Source organism: Microchirus variegatus (assembly GCF_963457635.1).
Source record: "Microchirus variegatus genome assembly, chromosome: 3".
In the NCBI taxonomy this organism is placed as follows: Eukaryota; Metazoa; Chordata; class Actinopteri; order Pleuronectiformes; family Soleidae; genus Microchirus; species Microchirus variegatus.
The window spans coordinates 4,750,973-4,774,681 of record NC_139804.1 but is presented as its reverse complement, the minus strand read 5'-3'; the positions used below and the strand labels follow the sequence as shown (position 1 = coordinate 4,774,681).

Sequence of the window (23,709 nt, the reverse complement as noted above, 5' to 3'; positions counted from 1 at the left end):
GAACAGACCACCCAGCTGTCATCGTCGTACACAACTGCCTTTTATTTATTAACACATCACAACCCCTCCCGTTCCTCCTCCACCACCACCACCCCATTCCTCAGCTCGCTCGGCCCCCCCTCGTCGATTAATACATTTACATGTGGTGCGTAGGGAGTACAGGAAGAAGAATGAGCTTTAAATAACAGATGATATCTATATACAAAACACAGAATATGCAGCTGATAAGCAGCAGACTGTGCCCTCTCTGACTTCAGTGTGTGCTGGGCTGGTTTTTTACGTACCAGGCACTGGAGATTATCGAACTTTACGTACATGAAGCGTAAAATAAACTCAAATGGAACTGAATCAGATTTATCAAAGTGGGTTTTAACGCTGAGATAAAGGGAGTCGGATTACTACTTTATGTATACGTTCAGTCAAAGTTAGGGTTTAGGGATTACTAAATTAATCATCAACTAATTTGATAATTGATTTAAGGGTTTTTTCAGCTACTTAAATGTGAATATTTTCTCTTTTTTTGTTCCATGTTTTGTTTTGTGGACAAAAACGAGACATTTGAGAACATCATTACCAGATTTGAGTGACATTTTCTGACATTTTACTGATCAAACACCCAATTAATCTCAGATTAATTGACGAATTCTCAATTAATCTCAGATCAATTGACAGATTAATTGATTATGAAAGTTAGTTGCAGCCCTAGTCAGACGGCAACAAGGCAGAAATGGCAAAAGGAGACTGAATTTATGCTCCGTCATCTTAAAGAATTAAACATGCATGCTAGCTGTTAGCTAACGTTGTTCTGGACTGTGATGTGATGCAGGAACTTTGAAATTGCTAAGTCCTCACGCTCATGGGGGGCCATATCGCCACCTAGCGTTCCAAGACAAACACATTCATTCAAATGAATTGACCCCCTTGCTAGTGCTAATGCTAGTGCTAATGCTTGTGTGCTGAGACAAGGACAGAAGCCTAATTAGCTGGTGTAGCCGAGCTACAATAACTGTGCATGGAAACATGCTGACTGGTGTGTATGTGTGTGTGTGTGTGTGTGTAGTCTGTTATTATAATTCATCACAGACAGCAGCCCGGGAATATGTTGGGGTTCTTTTAATGTTTGTTGTTTTCGTTTATTTCCGTCGCCATGACGACGACTCGCTGCTTTCCTCGTTGCTCGTTGGGATGTACTATACCTCTGGGGAGATGTGGTGTCCTCCTAAATAGCGAAGCTAGCATAAAGAAAAGTTAGAGCAACAAGTTATAAATGGCTTTGATTAGTGGTTATTGTTTATTTAGCATAAACACCGCTCCGATCTTTTTAACCCTTTAAGGTACTACTCAACCATTTGGTCGACCACACTTTAAGTCACTATCTCTGCATCATGTGCCTTGTTCTGAATTATGCAAACAAGGTTTATTATGAACAGACGTCTCAACCGTTTGGTAGAGGCCTGTATCTGAAATATTGTAGGGTCTTTTTTCTCGGTGTGTACCTTTAAAGGGTTAAATAATCATTAACTGGATGTCTTTGTTTTTTTTATTTGCTAAATCTGAGGATTGATGTTAGCATCAGGTACACTCTCCGCTAATGGACTGACCCGTTTTTTGGGGGGAAAAAGCTGTGGAGTGATACCCGCTCATCTCCGTCATGAGGATGCCGTGGCCTTAAATGCCTCCTCCTGTATCGGCGTGTTAGAGGAGGATTCTGTCTCTCTGTGGTGAAGCCATGAGTCAGAAGTTTGCGGAGAGGCGAGAGAGTTGTTGGAGTGGAAAGAGCCGGGGCGAGGGTGTAGAGGACTCCGTGTAGCGCTGGGGTCCTGATTCTCTCCGGTATTTTAATGGTTGGCGTGTGGAATGTGTGGCAGCTGGCCGCAGTCCCAGGATCAGTTCTACTGTAACCAGCTTTGGGCCTGTTTGTTTTACAAAGCGAACCCCGGTGCTGCGCAAAAAAACCCCCGAAACGCTGCGAAACTGGACCCCAGGATCCCGCAGCGCGGTCCCTGTGGCAAGGCCTCGCCGATTCGACTCGCTCATTCCCGCGTCTAGGTTTTAATATTGAATTATGTTGCTCTTTAACCTCACACTGGAGAAGTCGCTGCTCTTGTGGTTCTGTGCTAAGTGTTCCCTCCTCCAAGCTCCTGTGAAAAAAATTCCACCCGGGGCTCTGCCAAACCGGTGTCAGCCATAATAAAGCTCCACGCTCGCATGATTTGCTCAGGTGGACTTCTCTGGCTCTGGAGCAGGTTTAATGAAAAAAACACAAACAAAGCGTGATTATGTAGCGCTGTAGCACTGCGCGGGGCTCCAGGTTTTTCGTGTTATTTTATGCAGATCGAAAAGGCTTGTTCCAAAATGTAAAACTTTCCAGCACTGGCCGCCCTCTGTCTGACATGTAGGGCCACCTCTGTTAGTCACTGGCAGACACTGGTGCCATTGCTTCAGCTTTTATGATGAACTTTCCAAAACATGTTTAATACAAGGACCAAGCCTGGCTAATAAAAATATGCCATTGCTAACGCTAACGTTATCCAGGAAATACAGTAGATTACTGCAAACGTTTATGCAGTTTAAGCAGCTTGTTTCCATGTGTACTAAGAGTTACTTGGTAGAACAGCCAACAGGAGGCGCCCTGTCTTGGAATTGACCCGTCGGGAAGTCTGGTTCTGTCTTCTCTCGTGATTTATTCTAGCATTAGCGATCAATAACATCAGAAATATGTTGCGTACCTTAGCCTTATGCTTGAAAACAAGACAGATACCCACCAACGAGCTCTGATGTTAGTCTTTTTAAGAACTACATCTCCTTTGTTGACACTTCCGTAACGTAGGAAGCTTTGTTTACGTAATCCCAAAATTGAATGCAAAATCTTATCTTAGAAGAATTGCTGTTATTTTCACATACGACAAAGTTAGGTGAAGATAGTCAGGGTTGAGGTTCAATGGCGGCATGATTGTTAGCCAAAAATTCGACCAGGTAGCTAACAGACAATTTTGGAAACGTACCTTAAAGCAGCTAAAACACCAAACTATGCTTCTTCTATACGATACTTATACTCCGCTCCTTGTTTTCCAACAGATCCACACTCCACTGCTGCTGCCGTACTGCTGGAGCCGTCGCCGTCGCCGTCTTCCCATCCCATGCAAAGCGACGAGGGCCACGACGGCAGCAACGCCAACGCGCCGCCCGAGCGCAGCGGCAACCGCCCGACTCCGGAGGCGCCGATCATCACCAGCCCACCGCAGACTCACAAGCCCGATCTTTACGATCTCGAGTGGAGGGCGGGGCGCGATGGCGGCAGCGCCATTGTCGCCTATTTTGTCAAATACCGTAAGGTGAGAGAAGGAATGCACTTCTGTCTTTCCGTTTTCAGTTTTACGGCAAATTCGTGACCTTTTTCGGAGTGTAATTAGCGCACTAAGTAAAACAAGGTAAGGCCCGAACGTAGACTGATTAAATTGGAAATGATTAACTGTTGTAAGTCCCAGCTTTGCTTCAGTCTGACTGTGAAACTGCAGCGATAATAGTTAAGACTCAGCTGGCAGCGAGAGTCACTTCTGCTGCTGCAGTTGGAAATAGTGGCAGAAACCTCTCAGGCATTGTCTCGGAGGCCGTCCCCCCTGTTGTTGTTTAGACTCGGAAAGAGGCTGAGCTGTGGAAGATTACAGAGCGACAGATGATTCTGTTTTTCTCTCTGTCATTTTGACTCATGTGTTTTTATTTGTCTCGTTTGTGCGTCTGTGCCTGTTGTGTGTGTGGCCGTCTGTGTCTGTGTCTTTCGCTTGCGTCAGGTCGACGAGATGGGAACAGTGGTGGGGAGCTGGCACACCGTCCGCGTCCCTGGCAGCGAGAAGACCCTGCGGCTGTCGGAGCTCGAGCCCTCCAGTCTCTACGAGGTGCTGATGGTGGCTCGGAGTTCGGCGGGCGAAGGCCAGCCGGCCATGCTCACGTTCCGCACGGGCAAGGGTCAGTCCACCGAAACATGGTCAAAATCGTTTGCTGTGTAACCGTCAGTGTTTTTGGGGAACAACTGACCAAGTGGAAGACACCACTTTGGGCACTCCCCCCCCCCCCCCCCCGTTTTTCAATCAAGCCACAAGAGGATTAAGAAAATGTTCAGCTGCCTAGAACATCAACAGTAAATGTCAGGTTTTTGGTGTCAGTTCCTCTGAGCTGCAGAGCATCTGGCTGGTCTCTTCACTGATTCGGGGCAGAATTTTACTGCAGAAGAAGCAGAAAACACGCATCCGCTTCTCTGTCCGTGGCAGCCCTCGCGGGAGCGCAGAGATATGCTAATTGCGACAGCGTGTTTTCCAAGTTAGAGGAGGGCGTCGCTGGAGTCAGCCGTAGCATTTCAGAGCTGATATTTGGCTTTCTGTCTTGTGTTCAAACCCCGTGTAATCACATTATGTTAAGTGATTCATCGAAAAGGAAGCATAATGATGTGTTTTTAGCAGTGCTGGGCGGCGGTTAAAGGCGTTAGCGGCGTCAACGGTAACGCACGTTAAAGCATGGCGCTTTTCCATGACCACTGACCGGAAAAAGACGTGCACGACGTCACGTTTACGTGCCGCGGTACCGGAGTCCAGGCACTGTTTACCAGTTAGCTCCTTTAGCGCGCCTACAGTTGAGCCGGAGCGGTCTGTTTACTAAATGAAAAGAGCAACGCGACAAATAACTAGCGTACCTTTGTACTGCGTATGTAACAACGGTTAGCGGTGTTAACGCCGTCAACAGTAACGCACATTAACGCATGACCTGTCGGCGGCAGACTGGAAAAAGACGTGCGCGACGCCATGTTTTCATGCTTACGTGCCGCAGTACCAGAGTCCAGGCACCGTTTACCAGTTAGCTTCGTTAGCGCGTCTGTAGTTGAGCTGGAGTGGTCTGTTTATTAAAAGAAAAGAGCAGCGTGACAAATAACTAGCGTAAATGTGTACTGCGTATGTGTGCCTCACATACTGTCTGTCGTCAACGCGTCATGTGTTAATGTTGACGCCATTAACATCGGTTAGCCGTGTTAACGGCGTCACCATTAACGCACATTAACACATGACACGTTGGTGACAGACTGTAAAAAGACATGCGCGATGTGATGTTTTCATGTTTACATGCTGCGGTACCGGAGTCCAGGCACCGTTTACCAGTTAGCTCCGTTAGCTCCATTAGCTCCTTTAGCGCCTACAATCAAGCTGGAGCGGTCTGTTTATTAAACGAAAAGAGCAGCGCTACAAATAACTAGCGTGCCTGTGTACTGTGTATGTGTGCCTCACGTAAACATTAACATAAACAACACGCACGTCTTTTACCGGTCTGTCGCCAACGAGTCATGCGTTAACGTTGACGCCATTAACACCGCTAACCGTTGTTAACGCATTAGCGTGCCCAGCACTAGTTTTTAGATTTTCAGCCAAGTGAATTCCCAGTCTAAACCATTTAAATGTATTCAGTGTATAGTATTACATAAAGCTAAATAATCCAGTTCTAATGCTAAATTTGTCCGTTTTATTTGTTTTTTGAGCTGCAAATGCTCAAAAAACAAACAACGAACAATAATGTTGTACCACAGCAGGGTTTGAAAACAATGTCCCCTGGTCAGAAATATGTCTAAAGCTGCAGAGAGAGAGAGAAAATGATCATAACCCAAGGGCGGTTATTTTACAAGAGCTCGTCCAAAACCAGACTCTTGTGTCCAGATGTGGCTTCAAACTCGCTTTGACATAAAAAACAGACAAATAAAAAACCAGTACAGAAGATAAAAATCAGGCTTTCATATCTCACTCGTGTGAAAATGGAGAATCATGACCTGAATCTATATATTTTTGTTTAATCTTTTGAAGTGTACTTACCCTGCGTTGGGAGAAAGTGTTAAATTGCACACAACATTCGTCCAACTCATCTGCATGGCTCAGTTGTGGCTGCACGAGTTGTCAAAGTGAAAACCCAGAATCCGCCCGTCCTGAGAAACCAGGAGGAAGTGTTGGATTTCAGAGCCAACATCCGGAGCTGTTCCATGTGCTGTCGGTGGAACTGATAGCCCTGAAGACCCATTCTAGACCTTGTTTTTTCTTACTCCTTCTTTTCTTTTTCTCCCCCCCCCCCCTTTAGAGAAGAGCACCTCCTCCAACAAGAACCCTTCCAAGCCTCCCGTCGTCCTCATGCCCCCCAAAGCTCCCGAGGACAAAAGCCCCAACACGCACTTTGGAGTCATCATACACGACCGAGGTAGATGTAAACACGATCACGGATCACTCTTTATCGCTTAGCTTAGCTTAGCTGTCGTTTCTCCGCAACTATGGGATGTTTCTGATGACGTACATGCAGAGCTGAATCAGTCTGAGACAGATTTGAGCCGCGGGGCTGTTTTGTTTCTCTGAGTGAAAACAGTGAAACGACAGTTGACACTCACAGTAAATGACTCTGTGGATGCCGTGTGCACAGAGCAGTGAGATTTCACACAGCTTTAGGGCCTGACTGTGTGTGTGTGTGTGTGTGTGTGTGTGTGTGTGTGTGTGTGTGTGTGTGTGTGTGTGTGTGTGTGTGTGTGTGTGTTCTTGTACTTGCAGCATACTGAGGACCAGTGAGGGTTTTTAACCAACAAATTGAGGTAATTTTTACGGAGTGAGGACATTTTGGCCGGTCCTCACTTTGTTTTCATTGAAATCACTTCCTTAGGTTGCTATAACATGCTATACTCAATTTGTCAAAAAAAAAAAAAATCACATTTTGGACGACATAGTGTAGCATGACGTTTTGTCAAATTTTGGACCATAATTTTTTTGTCGAAGATTTTTTCAAATTTTGGACAACAGTATAGTATGATGGTTTCGTCACATTTTGGACCAAAAATAATTTAAAAATAAATAAAAAGTTTTCCAGACCTTTTTGCTCTGGGGCTCCACCTGCAGACGTTTTATGGTACTGCACCCAGTAGTTCTTTATAGATGTCATTCACGAAGTAGATATTTGTAATTGTTTTGATTTATATTTCGTGGAAATGCTGGTCCTCATTTTGTCAGCACTTTTACCCGGTCCTCAGTATGCAGCAAGTACAAGAATGTGTGTGTGTGTGTGTGTGTGTGTGTGTGTGTGCATGCTTTACTCGAATTACAACCTCTTTTTTTTGGCCTTTTGCACTAACCCTCCACTCTCTTTCTCTCTCCTGCCTCCACTAACTTTGTGGCTAAGAGGCCGTGCAGTAAGTACACATTCTTCCACGACATGCCACATCACTGTGATGTGTGTACTCCCCTCCTCCCTTCTTTCTCTGTCTCACTCTGTGTGTGAAATTGTTCCATACTCACATGACATGGGATGACTGATGTGAATCACTTATTTCTCCTGTCTGTTTTAACTGCGTTTATTAAAAAAAAAAAAAAAAAAACCTAAGACTGACACAAACTTATTTCGCAGTTCCAGAGGCCCCCGATCGGCCGACCATCTCCATGGCGACCGAGAGCTCCGTCTACGTCACCTGGATCCCGAGAGCCAACGGCGGCTCTCCGATCACGGCCTTCCGCGTGGAGTACAGGCGCGGCCGTGCGGCGGAGTGGGTCGTGGCTGCGGATAACATCTCTCCTCTCAAGCTGTCGGTGGAAGTTCGTAATCTGGAGCCCGGTGAGTTCTCTGACAAGATGTGATTTTTTGATTGTTACCAGTGATCCTGAATTCAGACATAAATTCATACTGCTGCGAAAAATAATAATGACTCCATTCATGCAGCTGTTAGAGCTGTCGTCTGATACTGATCTCACTGTTGTGTAGTGTTATAATCCAGCTGTTATATTTAACCATTTTAATGCAGCTGCTATATTTAACAGTTATAATCCAGATGTAATATTTAACTGTTATAATCCAGCTGGTGAATGTAACAGTTTAATCCAGATGTTACATCTGACTGTTATAGTCCATCTGTCATAATTACCTATTATAATCCATTTGTAATATTTGACTGTTATAATCCAGCTGTCATATTTAACCACTTTATCCAGTTATCATAACTAACTGTTATAATCCATCAGTAATATTTTACTGTTTTTGTTTTTGACTGACATATTTAGCTATGTTAATCCAGCTGTTACATTTTTGACTATAATAATCCATCTGTCATAACTAAGTGTTATAATCCAGATGTAATATGTAACTGTTATAATCCAGTTGGTATATGTAACATTATAATCCATCTGTCACAATTACCTACTATAATCCATCCCTAATCTTTGACTGGTATAATCCAGCTGTTGTTTATGACTGTTATATTTAACTGTTTTAATCTGCCTGTTATATTTGACGATTATAATCCAGCGGTCATATTTAACGAATTTAATCCAGCTGTCCAACTAACTGTTATAATCCGTCTGTCATAACATAACTAATTATAATCCATCCATAATATTTAACTGTTATAATCCAGCTGTTATATTTAACAACTTTTTAATCCAGATGTTATGTTTAACCATTTTAATCCAGTTGTCGTTACTAACTATTATAATACATCCATAATCTTTGACTGTTACAATCCAGCTGTTGTTTTTGACTGTCATATTTAACGTTATTAATCCAGTTGTTACATTCCACTATTATAATCTGTCATCTGTCATAACTAACCGCTATATTTGACTGTTTTAATCCAGCTGTCATGTTTAACCGCTCTAACCCGGCTGTTACATTTGATTGTTCTAATTTTACGCATGACCACAACATATGATTACAATGTCAGCACGTTTTGCACCTCTGGACTTCTATGACTCTCCTATGAGTATATTGACAGATGTGTATTGACGCCACTGAATTCCAACACTGTTTTTAATCACATCTCTTCCATCTCTTCCATCTCGCTCTCTCAGGCTCCACCTACAAGTTCCGCGTCGTAGCCATGAACATGTACGGCGAGAGTCCTCACAGCATCCCCTCCAAGCTGTACCAGGTGCCACAAGCTAGCCCGCGCATGTCGGAGCGGCCCGTGGTCGGACCCCACATCTCGTCCACGGACGCCATCAGCGACACGCAGATCATGCTGCGCTGGACTGTGCGTACACCACTGACACACACCACCACGCACACGGTACTATAGATCCTTACGTAGCTTCATTCGTCGTCACCTCACATTTCAATTAGGTATTATAAGTAAAAGTAAGATTTACACTGAGTCAGGATCCATCCATAGCTGCCCTTTAGCCTCCTTTGCTTTAATCAAGCTAGTTTAGCTGTGAGTGAAATTATGGCTAATCTGAACTGCTCTCAAACTACCACATATACATACTTGACAAATCACGTTTGTTGGTCTGGAGTTTAAAGTGTTCAGTAGCATAACATGGAAAACCCCAAGTGTAAAGATCAGTGCTTTAGTGGTTATGTGACAAAGTTTGCCATTTCCAGCTAGCTAACGTGTGCTAGGAGCTGAGACTCAATCAGATCTTCACAGATTATTAGCGCTGTGCTCTAACAGAGATTAAGAGGTCCTCTCCTTCTTCAGTTGCAGATGGACACAGATAGTTTCCCCACGTTTAGCTACTCTTTAGCCTCCTTTGCTAATCAAGCTAGCTTAGCTGTGAGTGAAATTATGGCTGATCTGAGCTCCCCTCGAACTGCCACATATCCATGAAAGTGTTCGCATAAAAAGTTTAGCATAAACTCCAAGTGTAAAGATCAGTTCTTTAGTGACCATGTAAAAATGTTTCACATTTCCAGCTAGCTAACGTGTGCTAGCAGCTGAGACTCAATCAGATCTTCACTGATTAGCGCTGTGCTCTAACAGAAATGAAGAGGTCTTGTCCGTCTTCAGCTGCAGATGGACGCAGATCGTTTCCCCACGTTTAGCTACCCTTTAGCCTCCTTTGCTTCAATCAAGCTAGTTTAGCTGTGAGTGAAATTATGGTTTATCAGTTCTTAAGTAACTATGTGAAAACGTTTGTCATGTCCAGCTAGCTAGCATGTGCTAGCAGCTGAGACCCTATCAGACCTTTAGTTAGAGCGATTGCGCTGATTAGCGCTGTGCGCTAACAGAGATTAAGAGGTCTTGTCCGTCTTCAGCTGCAGATGGACGCAGATCGTTTCCCCCCACGTTTACTCGACCTCAGACAGCCTCGTTATTCCCTGAATTCAGACGGACACTGCAATCACAACAGTCTCACTGTACATCTGCTGATAACAAGCCCCGTCATTAGTTGCCCGGAAAGTTTTCCTCTCTTTGTACAATAATTGCCCGCCACATTGCTGCAGTCTAATGTAATCTCTTTCTTTTTTTTTTTCCTTCCCCCCCCTGCAGTACAGTCCCTCGAGTAACAACAACACTCCCATCCAAGGTTTCTACATTTACTACCGGCCCACCGACAGCGACAATGACAGCGACTACAAAAGAGATGTGGTCGAAGGTGAGCGGAAAAGAAATATGTGTGTGTGGCTGGTGCAGAGTGTGTTGTTGACAGCGTCATCCGGTCCCGGACGTCGGGCCCATGCTGTGCAGATAAACTCGGGAGCTGCAAGGGTAATGGATACTGGATTCTAAAAGAGCGGGGGGGGGGGGGAAGTAGTGACGAGGGGGCATTTCTGCCCCGTTTGATTTATAGAAAGTGCTGTCCCTGGGCAGCAGGGCTTTTCTGAAATCTGTTTTTAATAAATGGTTGCCAACTAATGGGCCAGGGCTGAAATACGAGCCCAGCGCAGAGGACAGGGGCTCAGGTTGCTGCGTGGAATGCTAACAGTGGAGCCTGGTGCAGGCGGGAAGGCTGAAGGGGGAAAGGAGGGATGTTCTTCAACTCCGCCCCCCCCCCAGCGTTTTTAACATCTGAACTTTTCAGCTTTCCACCGTCTCCTCGCTGTCTGGGACAAATGATTGTAGAGTTTTGTTTCCCCCGTCTGCATAGTTCTGGTGAAATGAATGGTTTTTAGTTGTTGGGCTTAATACTTTGTGTTGTTTTTCACCTGCATTTGACCTTTATATACAAATACACTTGCTACACTCTATGAAATACACTTTTTGTTGATTCAAATCCAACTTTATTTATAAAACACTTTAAAAACAACAACAAATAAACCTGTAACCTAATAGACCTAAGAACAAACAATAAAAAAATACTGTAGAAAATATAAAAACAACACAAATAAACAGGGTTATACAATAAAACTATAAAAAAGGATAAAAAGCCAAGGACTAAATATGTGTTTTACGATGCATTTTAAAAAGTAATTTTATTTTGAATAGACAAGCCAACCTATTACAAGAGATATTATATAAAATAATAATAAAATCCATTAATTTTGGCAAGCTCTTGGGCCTTTCTGTGTCAAGGAAGGAGTTAATGATTTTATTATGTTTTGTTAAGATTTCTTAACAAAAAAGTAACACCCTAGCTTGTCATGGTCTTTGGAATATGATGTTGTTGGAGTCAAATATGATTCAGAGTGAGCCTAAATGCGTAGATTTTTTTGTATCGTTCCCTCTTTCAAGAGTTAAAACACGTGTTTTTCATTTTAATTCTCTGTATTGAACAAAACATGACAAGAGCAGCGGCTCGTTTGTTGGAAAAGGGAGAGTTTGTCGTCTCATCTGCGACTTCAGAGCGCGTCGTGGTGCGATTTTGTGTGTGTGTGTGTGTGTGTGTGTGTGTGGAGTGGGGGAAAAAAAAAAAAACTGGAGGCTCGCCAGGACAAACATGGAGCTGCCTTATATGGAGCTCACGCAGAGTAAAGCAACTGTCTGGGCCCTCGTGGGACTGATGGAGTAGGAGAGAAGGGTGGCGGGGGAACTGAAGCAGAAAAGACGTGTGTGTGTGTGGGGGGGGGGGGGTTGACGGACGGACGGACAAGTGAGAAAAGCGTGAAAGAGCATGACATCAGCGAACATGTGAGACACAAAGAGAACGAGAGAGAGAAAGCAGGAAATTGTGAGTTTGCACATGTGACACGACGAGTAAACACTGACTCACAGAGGAGGTGGTTTCTCACCTTTGTTCCCCTTCCTCTCTGTTTATGCCCTTTCTTTCTTTCTGTCTGTCTTTATCTCAGGTGTAAAACACTGGCACCTGATCGGACACCTGCAGCCCGAGACCTCCTACGACATCAAGATGCAGTGCTTCAACGACGGCGGCGAGAGCGAGTACAGCAACGTCATGATCTGCGAGACGAAAGGTGAGAAAGAAAGAAAGAAAGAAAGAAAGAAAGAAAGAAAGAAACAAAGAAGTCCAGGCGTGTGTTTTCCTCTGAAGTTTGACAGGTTTGGTCACAGCTGTGTTCAAATACTCATTCTCTTGTTCCTCTCTGCCGTAGCGCGTCAGTCGCCCGGGTCGCCCAGTCAGCATCCCATCACCCCACCTGGCCCTCATCCACCGGATCCACCCAGTCCTCCCGGAGGCCTCCTGTACCTGATCGTGGGCTGCGTCCTGGGGGTGATGGTGCTCATCCTGCTGGCTTTCATCGCCATGTGCCTGTGGAGGAATCGCCAGCAGAACAACATGCACAGTGAGTTTGGCGAGCAAATCAAAGCAGCTGAAAGTGATTGAATAGCTCCGTATTGATTGTCACAATATAAAAAGTTTATTTTTCCACACACACATGCAAATCCTTACAGTCAGACTTGTTAAAAACATACTTTTATCCTTGGGAACAGACATGGGACCAGTGTTGTTTTTGACAACCATCTTAGATTTAGTCTTAGTCTTAGTCTTTTGGACGAAAATGCTTATTATATTATTTTCGTCACATTTTAGTCACTACTATATGTGATAGTTTTAGTCCAGTTTTAGTCGACAAAAACTCAAAAAGGATTTAGTCTAGTTTTAGTCGAAAAAAGAAGTATAGTCTCTTAACAAATTTATTTAGGTCAGCTTGGTGAGCTTGTAGATTGGCTATTATAACACACAAAGAGATGACCACACCGTCACTGAATGTAAACATGGCTAAACATGCTGCTAAAGAAACACACACATAATTAATTGACGTTAGCGTAACAAAAGCTAACTTTAGCCACTACTACTAACTACTGTGTCCACTTATTGTCATGTCCTGCTTTCTTTCCGCCGCTAAATAATCCATCTGTTTGTTGTTTGCTAAAATGTTAGCATAAAGATCGCTAGCTTAAAATGCTAACGAGTCCACTTACATAAGTGTCGGGTTAGAAGAAGCACAGCCGCAGTTCAGTCCCTCTGTGGGATTCCTTATCCATCTTCATTCAACGGTACACACACACACACACACACACACTGCGGGGTACGTGCATATTAAGTAGCCATGTGCTTTCTCCGTGACCTTCAGGTGATTGGCCGAAAAAACGAAATGTCATGCGTTTCAAACGTCTGACAGACCACCCACTGACATTTTCGTCCATTCTCGTCTCATCAACGAAAACTCACACAAGTCTCGTCATGTTTTCATCATCATAGAGTTACGTTTATCTCGTCACCGTCTCGTTATCGGCATGAAAAAAAGTGGCGTCAACGAAAAGATTTCGTCATCGTTGACGAAAACAACACTGCATGGGATCAGTGTATATTTGAATAAAGGGCAAAGGGTGAAGCCAGATCTGATCACGTGGTCACAGGAGATGAGTTTTAATGCACAGTGCAGTACTTAACGTGGTCTACGTGTCTTTGGATCCTCTCAGGACCGACGTTAATGTCAGGGCCTAAATATAGGAGAAACTTTAGCACCGTCCCAGAAGATTTTATAGGAGGAGGTTTTTCGCAAATGACTCCTTGAATATTTTAAACTCCAGCACATGAGAGCTGGTGGAAGCAATGCAGATAATGAGATGCATTCAAAGACCCCGGCAAATTTCATCAATTCGCTGGGATTCAGTGGGTTATGCACAGAGGAGCAGCTACAAGATGCATTCAAGGAACCTCTCAAGTTTCTTCACTTTTGCAAACACTTAGGAAGCCCACTGACTAAAATGAGATAATAGATGAACCACAAATTTAGGTCATTTGTCACAGTAACCGATCAACATTTTTCTATAATCAAGTAAACAATTGCATAGTCCCCATCCCGACCACAAATTTGCCACGTCCTACATTAACTGCGTTGTTTTTCCGGTGTTGCGCAGCGACGGCTAACAAACAGTTAACTTCACTTGTCTCATATTCAAAGATCATTGGCCTCGACGCAGATACGGCTCCCACGGCGGTTGCAAAACGTTTTTTGTTTTTTTTGCCATTGTTGGACGACTCTCCAGCAGACCTCTCGGATGAGTCAGTGGTTTTGTAACTTTAATATGTGGGAGAAACCTTTAGGATTGAGTCACAATTTAGATTTTTCTGGCAGCGCGTTATCTGAGTTACTGCGCTTGTGCCATTTTTCGAAAAACAACAACGCAATTTCCTGATTAATTGTGTATTTTAAGGCAAAAACAAACACAAAAATCTGTCTCTGGGTTTTTTTTTTTGGTTAAAGTTATGACTGTTGCTAAGACAGAATGAAAACATTGATCTGTTGCCTCCTCCCCTTCTTCAGAGTACAACCCTCCCGGTTACCTGCAGCAGCCAGCAGAGATGAACGGCCATGTTCTCGATTACACCGCTCTGCCTGGGGGCCCCGGCCGCATCAACGGCGGCGTCCACGGCGGCTACGGCCACAACGGCCCCATGTTGCCCCAGGGGTGCCATCACCTCCACCACAAACTGCCCAACGGTTTGGCGCTGCTCAACGGCACCGGCGGCCTGTTCTCGCCGGGCCACCCGCACACCCACGACGGCACGCTGCCCCACGCCGTGCGAGACTGCGAGCACTCGCACCCTCACCACCACCACAATGTGAGTTTGATGGAGTTTTTCCAGACACGGCAGAGTCTGCATTCTTTATCCATGCTGCACAAATATTAAATGACGTGGTATTTTAGGTTATACACTTAGAAATGTTAGAGCAGGGGTGTCAAACTCATTTTCACCGAGGGCCACGTTAGCATAGTGGTTACCCTCAAAGGGCCAGATGTAACTGAATATAATGTAAAATTAAGGTAACTACTCTGTAACATAATATGCTAAATAACTTTCTGTATTTATTACTTATTCAATTTCACTCGTCGTTCATGATGCTTATACCATGATACAATGCGATCTAGTGGCGGTGCCGTCACTTTGCGGGTAGCGCAATCGCCGTGCATTGTGGGAAATGTAGTTTATGGTCAACGCACGCCTTAACGCAGCATAGACCTATTTTAACACAGATTTATAAGACCAATTAATCACTCGCGGGCCACATAAAATGACGTGGCGGGCCACATCTGGGCCCCGGGCCTTGAGTTTGACACGTGTGTTAGAATGTTGAAGGAAAAGCACTTTTTTCATTAAATATAACATTAAAAGAATCAGAAATACACTCTATACATTGTTAATGTGGTAAACGACTATTCTAGCTGCAAACGTCTGGTTTTTAATGGAATATGTACAGAGGTGTATAGAGGCCCATTTCCAGTGTTCTAATGGTACATTGTGTTTGCTAATCGCGTTAGAAGACCATTGAAAACCCTTATAAAAATCAATATTTCTAATCTTGTCAATGTCTTGACTATATTTTCTATTCATTTTGCAACTCTTTTGATGAGTAAAAGTCTGACATTTTTTGTGTGTTTTCCATTAAAAGTCAGACTTTTAATGGAAAACACACAAAAAATTGTATAGGTGAGCCCAAACTTTTGAACGCTAGTGTAATTCAGTTTTTGACTAAAATCTGTGTGTGTGTGTGTGTGTGTGTGTGTTGTTGTCAGGGTGGAGGCATGTACACAGCTCTTCCCCAAACAGAGTCTCCTGACTGTATGAGCTGTCAGAACTTCTGCAATAACAACAGGTAAGAGGAGGAGAAGAAGAAGGTGTTTATGATGTTGTTTGTGTTCATGTGTTACCAGGTTATAGCTGACTAGTGTGTGTCATTGTTATTGACGGATTCATTTTGCATCGTAAATGTATAAAAGTGTGCGATATCACCCTAAATATCCTTTAATTTCAACATTACGATGTATTATTAAGACATCGTTTTGATTTCTTATCACTAAATCGTTCATTTCCCACTCCTGACCAGACCAGGCCCCTGATTTAGAGCTCATATTGGTCAGAAAATTATTTAAAATCTTATGATGAAGTTAAGTCAAGAGCAGTTAAGTCAGAAAGTAACAAGACTCAATATTAGTATCATCCAAAAAAAGATATTAGCATCAAAGGACACATAAGTCATATTTTGACACCTGTAACAAAGATTGATGAGTTATTATTATTAGCAACGAGCCAATGCAGTTCTGAGTGTCACTCTATGAGTGTGATACTGATTAAAATAAACTATAATGACTATCAGGAGAGGGGAAAAGTCACATTTGATTCACTCCAAAAAGCCAAAATATCACATAAATGCTTCAATAAGTCATGACACGCTATTTCTTTTTTTTTTTATGGGAGCGTCACATTTGTTGCAGTTCAATAGTTTAAAATATCTATATAAACAAAAAAATGACTTTAGAGGATTCAACGGACAGTAAAACAAGTGATTTCCTGTAATGGACTCATCTGTGTCGTCTTATTTCAACAAAATCTCACATTTGAGTTTGTTAAAAACCTGTTCAGTTAATTTTAAAGTCTCAAAATAAAATGAGTCCATAAAAAAGAGCATTTCTTTGTGAAACAGAAGAATTAAATGTCACAAGCTGCAGAGCTGACCCCTACACACTCTTTGTGAGGACACTTACCCTAACCCTAACCCTAAAACCAGCCCTTAAATCCCAAAAAGCCTGGTAAAAAAACATTTGCTTGACTCACGTTCACCTAGGTTAGGTAGCCAACTATTTTGATAATCGATTAATCACTTTGGAACTTTTTTCATGATTAAAACAAGATTTCTGATTGTTTCAGCTTCTTAAATGTGAAGAAATCATTAAAAATTCCACATTTCCATGTTTGACGAACTCTGATCAAGGTTTTTTTTTTTTTAGCATTTTCTGACATTTTCTGGACCAAACGATTCATCAATTAATCGTGAAAAAAATCAGCAGATTAATCGATTATTAAAATAATCGCTAGTTGCCGCTCTAACTGGTTCCACGTTGCCTGCTAAAGACATGTACGCACGCTGATAGGACGCTGCTGCTGCTGCTGCTGCTGCAATCTTAACCTAACCGAAATGCTAATCTTAACCATAAACTGAGGTTGTACCTCATCAGGACCAGGTTTTAATCTCCATGACGACGCCCGGTCAGCAGAAAAAGGTCCTAAACAGGTAGCAAGTACAAGTATTCCCACACACATACACACACACAGACGCATCGATTTGCCTTCCTCCTTGTCGTGTTTATGTTCTTAAGGGTCTCCAGCATCACAGTTTACCCTGTGTGCACCCAGCCAGCAGACCTAATGAGCCCACTGTTTATTTACCTCTGGCTGCTGGGAAAAAGAAGGGGGCGGGGGGGGTGCGGGGGCCGGATGGTTGGCGTCCAATCATGGAGTAGAGTCGAGTTTTGGGGGGAAAACATGGTGAAGAGCGCTGCTGCGTGCAACCGTCTGCTTTTTGGTTAACTTCACCCGAGAGCGAAACCACAATGTGTCACAGTTATTGAGAGGCAGCGAGGAACCGGACCTTTAATCTGCAAGCGCCACTGCTGGGTGCTTTTTCGCGGCTGTAGTCGTCGCTGTTTTGCACGCTGTTGGGATTATTAACACAACAGTTCAGCAGATGCAGGAAAAAAAGCCCCCCACACTGTATGAGAAAGAGCTGCGCATGAACCGGTGTGTCCCACGTTTCTCTGTGCAGATGTTACAACAAGACCAACGGCACCTTCTCCAGCGGCACGCTGCCTCTAATGCACCGCGTGGCGCCGTGCCAGCAGGACGGCCTGGAGATGGTTCCCCTCGGACAGGTTTCGTCCCGGTGCCAAGGCCCCAACGGCCAAATGAGCTGCGGAGATCTGGAGGAGGACGGCGGCGGCGGCGGCTACCAGGCGCTGGAGCACGGGGAGTCCTCGCCCTCCCAGCATTCCTGCTGTCTGGTCGGGAGCAATGAAAACTGTCCAGGAGACAACAACGGTGAGAATTTATATCCTCAATGTGTTTCTATCCTGGAACATCTCTCTGTTTTTCTTCTCCCTTGTCCTGGTGATGTCATGTTTGAACTATTTGAAAGAAAAGTTATGAGTTATAGAAAGTTCAGGCAGAAATAAGCTAGCACCTTTTTAGTAGTGACTACACGAGTGCCTTTAAAGCTGCAGTACGTAACTCTTACATAGAAATAAGGTCCGCAACTAACAATAATTTTCATAGTGTCGATCGTTTTCTCCGTTAATCAAGTATTTTGGTCCATAAATGTCAGAAAATGTGTTCTTTTGTGTCCGTTTTAATGATTTTTTTGTTAAATGGAACAAAAAAACTGAAAATATTCACGTAAACGAAGCTGAAAAATCACAATACTTGTTTTAGTTAAAGGTGCAGTAAGCGTTTTTGGCCACATTCTTACATATGGCACCTTTAATGAACCTGTCCTGGAACATCTCACTGATCCGCCCTGGTGATGTCATGTTTGAACTATTTGAAAGAAAAGTCTTCTGAATTATGAGGTTATAGAAAAAAGAATATACAAAAATTGGACCATGTTTAGGCTAAAATAACCTTCTACCTTTCTGATAGTGACTACACAAGTGCCTTTAAAGCTGCAGTACGTAACTCTTACATATAAATAAGGTCTGAAACTAACAATAATTTTCATAATGTTGATTGTTTTTTTCAAGTATTTTGGTCCGTTTTAATGATTTCTTTGTTACATGGAACAAAAAACCCGAAAATATTCACATTAACAAAACTGAAAAATCAGAAAGCTTGTTTTAATTATTGAAAAAAAAAAAAAAAAACTTTTAAATCGATTATCAAAATAGTTTTACAATTCATTTAGTAATTGAATAATAATTGACCGCCTCTACATGTAACCAAATGTCTGTTACATTCAAATTATTGTCACACAGTCTCATAATCTCATTGTTGTCATGACACACAAAGGCAACAGCAACTTTGCTAACAGGTCGGATTACGACCCCAAAACTCAAAGAAAATCCTGTGTGAGAAGTCAATTCTACTGCTTAAAAATCCCAGTAGTTAGTAGTCTGTCGCTGTGCTGCTGGATTATAATCACAAATAATCTCTCAGTCAGAGACAAAATGAAGTCTTACTCTGAGCAAAAGTTGCGTAAAAACCTGCATACGTTTCAGAGTCACTTGACCCGAGTGTGAATGTCTCACAAAAAAATAACTTTAACATGGGATTAACTTCTTTTTTGACCAGTGGGATTAGGATCTAAGTTAAATATGAACCCGTCTGTAGCCTGAGATCCTCAGGCAGAGTCTTTTATCTGTTCCTGAGGCGCAGATGAAAACCAGAAGTGACAGAGTTTTACAGTCGGAGCCTGGAGCTGCCTGAGGGAATCACATCAGCACAACCAGTGACCTCTTTTTAAAATTGCTTCTTAAAACATACTCTTTTTTTGGAAGTTCTCCTGGATTTATTTTTCCCTCTGGCTGAAAATGTATCTTTGGTGTTTTTTTTAGGTTTAATTTTAAATCAAAATATCTGTTTTTGAGCAGCAATTTTGTTATAGATTTAGATTAAAATGTGTTAATTGTGTGAGATAGTGAGGTTTTTGTTGCTAACTTTTCACTCTACATGAGAATTGTACTTTCTAAATGCCTTAAACTTCATTTTGTGTGGACATGAAACATCAAAATTGCTGTTTCCGTACTTTTTCCCAGTCTAGCTAGCAGCTAAGCTAAACTACTGCTAGCTAGCGCTTCACATTTACCTTTCCTGTAATCGTCAGTGTTATAGTGAGTTAGCACATTAGGAGATTGGTTCAGCGCTAATGTGAAATCAAACTCTACAAGTTCTCTGCGTCACTGCCAAGTTTTCACTTCCTTGTGTTTGTTGCAGACAAAATATGTAGCATTGTTGCAAAATGACACTGTGGAAATGCATCTTTGTTGTGTTATTTCAACAAAAGCTCACATCTTTAAGTTGTATGGGGGGAAAAAATAGGTTGAAAAAAAAATACCTCCATACCTTTTTCCCAGTCTTTGTGCTAAGCTAAGCTAACCTACCTAACCTAACCTAACCCCATACTGTATTTATTGGCAACCGACAAATATGTGCTAAGCTAAGCCAACCTACTGCTAGCTAGAGCTTCACGTTCACCTTTCATGTAAAAGTAAGTAAGCACATCTCACTTAATGTTGTCCTTTAGGCATTAGACGATAGGTTCAGTTCATTTTAAAGTCTCAAACCAAAATATAAGCCGTATAGGTTTCACGAAGAAATGCATTTCTTTGTTAAACATTAGAATTGTTGCTAACTTTTCACTCTACATGAGAATGGTACTTTATAAACGCCTGAAACTTTATTTTGTGTGGACGTGAAACGTCAAAAGTGCTGTTTCCATACTTTTCCCCAGTCTTTGCGCTAAGCTAAGCTAACCTACTGCTAGCTAGAGCTTCACGTTTACCTGGCACTGACCTTTCCTGTAATCCTCAGTGTAATAGTGAGTAAGTAAATGTCACTAAATGTCATACAAGTTCTCTGCTTCACTACCAAGTTTTCATATAATAACCAGTCCTTGTGTTATTTGCAGACAAAATATGTCGCATGGCCGCAAAATTACACTGTGGAAATGCACCGGTCTTTTTTTAATATGAAGCCTAAACCCTAAACTCTTCTCTGTGTGTGTGTGTGCAGCGGAGGAGGAGGAGGAGGAGGAGCTGGAGTGTGTGGACATGGACATGAACATGGACGGACCTGTGCTGTGCTGGGAGAGTCTGGGACTGCCAGACTTGGACTGTGACGAAAAGCACGGGTGGATCTCCAGCAGCAGCCTGGCAGGAGAGCTGATCCAGCCCGGCCCACAGGAGGTCTGAGCGCTGCTGCAGCAACAAACACATGCTCTCCTGCAGCGACGGAGACAAATATACGGCTGCGGAAGTATCGCAGAGGAACGACACAGGATAGTCAGAGACACTGCGCGGTGGCGAGCAACCGAAAACCGTCGATTTGAGACTCGGGGGAAAAAGACAGTGACGACACGAGGCTGAGAGCAAAGCCAGATGGAAGGAAAAAGACTTTAAAAAAAAAACACCCACTGGAGGGAAAAGACTCTCATAAAAGAAACTCTTTAGATGACTTATTTATTTTTTTGTAGTAGTAAAATATTATTTCATATGAATGTATCTGTTTCAAAGAAAAAAAGTTTGTCTTTTATATTATTTATGCCTTTTTGGATTGAGAAATACTTTTTATTTTTTTTTGTTGGGTTGTTCCAAATTCCTCTGTCCCCCCCGCCCTCCCCCCACTCGAGCGTGGAGGAGATTAGCAATTGTCTGTGTAAAGTTTTGTAATAATATAAAGAGAAGATATGGAAGAGTAAACCACGACCTATTTTCAGCGTCTTTCCTCAACTCCTTTTATATGAATTTCCCAGCCTCGGTCAGAACCATCAGGATTCCTTTGATGTGGCTCCGTGATGGGCCGTTCCACTGCAGTGACCCCTGAACAGGGTGAACATTCCCCCGCTCGCTCGCTGCTCAGATTAAGGGCTGCTCGCTCTTTGCTTCAGTGAATACTTGATAGCTCATCACTTCTTTCTTTTTTTAACGCAAAATGCACCGTTTGCTCCGAGAGGAACCGTTGACCTACTGACCCCAATCAGTCTGGAGGGACGGGTTGAGCGTGGAGAAGCATCACAGACCTCTTGTTGTCACTCAGATGCTTAATTTTACGACATAAAGTGCTTTATAATGACAATAATATGGGGGGAGGAGGGGGGAACACCTGAAATGACTCTGCAGTGTCTCTGGTTCAGTTTCCGCTCGGGTCTTTGTCGCGGTTCTACCCCCTTCATCCCCCATGATGCTTAATATTTCCTCTCCTTTCACATGAAGGTGAAGGAACTAAAATATTCAGCATAAAATATCAGGTCTAAAAGTGTGTTGTTGTTTTTTAGAGAGCCTCATTTGTCGAAGAAAGATCTGATAAAACATTCCAGGAAGTAAAGTAAAGGGAACAGGAAGTGAACACTAGTTTCACAAAAAACTGTTCCACAAACGCTGTGCTATGATTTGGATAAGATGACCCACCTTAAAGGTCTAGAAATTGACGATAAAATTATAATAGGTAAGTGTAAAATCGCCTGATTATGTGAATTATGTATTTATCTCAGGAACTGGGTCAGCTCTACGGAGCTCCGCCATTTTGGACCCAAATGTTTTTTTGCCTGGGTGACACACGGTTGCCGTAGTGTTTTGCGCTCTTGCCTTTGCAGAAAAAACAACCGGTAGTTTGAGCTTCGGTCGGAACAAGGGCTTTTCTGTATGAAGTTAGCATGTTCTCTGGGTTCTCCGGCTTCCTCAAACATCCAATATGGGGATTCGGTAAATTGGTCACTCTAAATTGACCGTAGGTGTGAGAGTGGATCATTGAATGGTTGTTTGTCTCTATATGTGGACCTGCGATGGACTGGCGAACTGACCTCGCCTATCGCTCTATGTAAGCTGAGATAGGCACATCGCCCCCTGCGACCCTCCGGTGGAGGAATAAAGCGGTAGATAATGGATGGATGTATGTTTTTTTGCTGGGTCGCACCGTTGGCGTAGTGGTTAGCGCTCTTGCCTTTGCAGCAAGAAGACCCGGGCCTTTCTGCAAAGACTTTGCATGTTCTCCCCATTTGTGCGTGGGTTTCCTCCGGGTTCTCCGGCTTCCTCATGGTCCTATGGTCCAAAAACATGCAATATGGGGAGTGGTGTAAGAGTGGATGGTTGAATGGTTGTTTGTCTCTATATGTGGCCCTGCTACTGTCCAGGGTGTGACCCCCCGACATCGCCCTATGTCAGCTGAGATTGGCACAGCGCCCCCTGTGACCCTCATGTGGAGGATAAAGCGGTAGAAGATAGATGTTTTTCTGCTTTCATAGGTTCACGGATGCCCTCCTGTTGTAGTGGAGGCGTCTCATTCATAAAAACAGCTGGAATATACTTTTTTCCCTCTGCTCGCGTCCTCAACTCACCCAAACCCCATTTTTCTCAGGGCTCAAAACCTCCTCCTCCTCCTCCTCCTCCTCCTCCTCCTCCAGTGGTTTTTAAAATAATCTCCCCGTGTTGGTTGCTGGCTGATTGGAGCTGAATGGTGGAGCGCTGCAGTGGCTGTGGTGGTGCAGGCTTCACATGCCTGGTGCCTGTCTGCCTGCGTTTGTGCCAGCGTCGGCTGCCAGTCCTCGGGCCTCCGGCTCGCCTGGCATCTCCTCCTCCTCCTCCTCCTCCTCCTCCCTCTCTCTCTGATGGTATACGGGTTATTCCTGGCACATGGATTTTTTTTACTCGCCTGCTGCCGAGGCGTGTCGTGGCTTCTTCCGACTCTTATTTTTAGGCTCGACGGAGGCTGTTGTGCTGCCATTCTTTTCCCCCAGCTGACTTGACTTCAACTCTATCTCCAAGAATAGCTCGCGCAAGTTTCTCAGGCCTCTCATTCTTCTTTTTTTTCTTTCTTTACTCCGATAAGGCTTTAGAGGAGGGGATCCACAAAACGAAGCGATAATGGGACGAGAGTCTTACAGGGTATCCGCAGGGTCTAAAAGTCTTAAAAAGTCTTAAATCCAATAATTTTAATTTAAGGCCTTAAAATGTCTTCAATTTTGCTAAAATCTCATAAAAGGTCTTAAATACAATTTTGAAAGGTCTTAAAAATCTATTAACGTTACTTTTATTAAAAAACG

At 43.3% G+C, this 23,709-nt stretch overlaps 1 protein-coding gene across 1 annotated transcript in view; it reads left to right on the top strand.

The window, feature by feature from the left end:
* The window catches only part of cdon (cell adhesion associated, oncogene regulated), a 46,674-nt gene extending 25,385 nt beyond the window's left edge, over positions 1-21,289 (top strand). Inside the window, exons 8-19 of the mRNA XM_083886037.1 lie at positions 3,079-3,335; positions 3,792-3,966; positions 6,109-6,225; positions 7,414-7,617; positions 8,847-9,028; positions 10,268-10,373; positions 12,007-12,129; positions 12,268-12,459; positions 14,449-14,747; positions 15,701-15,780; positions 17,728-17,999; positions 20,685-21,289. Of these exons, the coding sequence (XP_083742163.1) occupies positions 3,079-3,335; positions 3,792-3,966; positions 6,109-6,225; positions 7,414-7,617; positions 8,847-9,028; positions 10,268-10,373; positions 12,007-12,129; positions 12,268-12,459; positions 14,449-14,747; positions 15,701-15,780; positions 17,728-17,999; positions 20,685-20,863 (2,186 nt within the window). The 3' untranslated portion in view covers positions 20,864-21,289. The remainder of the gene's footprint in view (positions 1-3,078; positions 3,336-3,791; positions 3,967-6,108; positions 6,226-7,413; positions 7,618-8,846; positions 9,029-10,267; positions 10,374-12,006; positions 12,130-12,267; positions 12,460-14,448; positions 14,748-15,700; positions 15,781-17,727; positions 18,000-20,684) is intronic.
* The last annotated feature ends 2,420 nt before the right edge of the window (positions 21,290-23,709 follow it).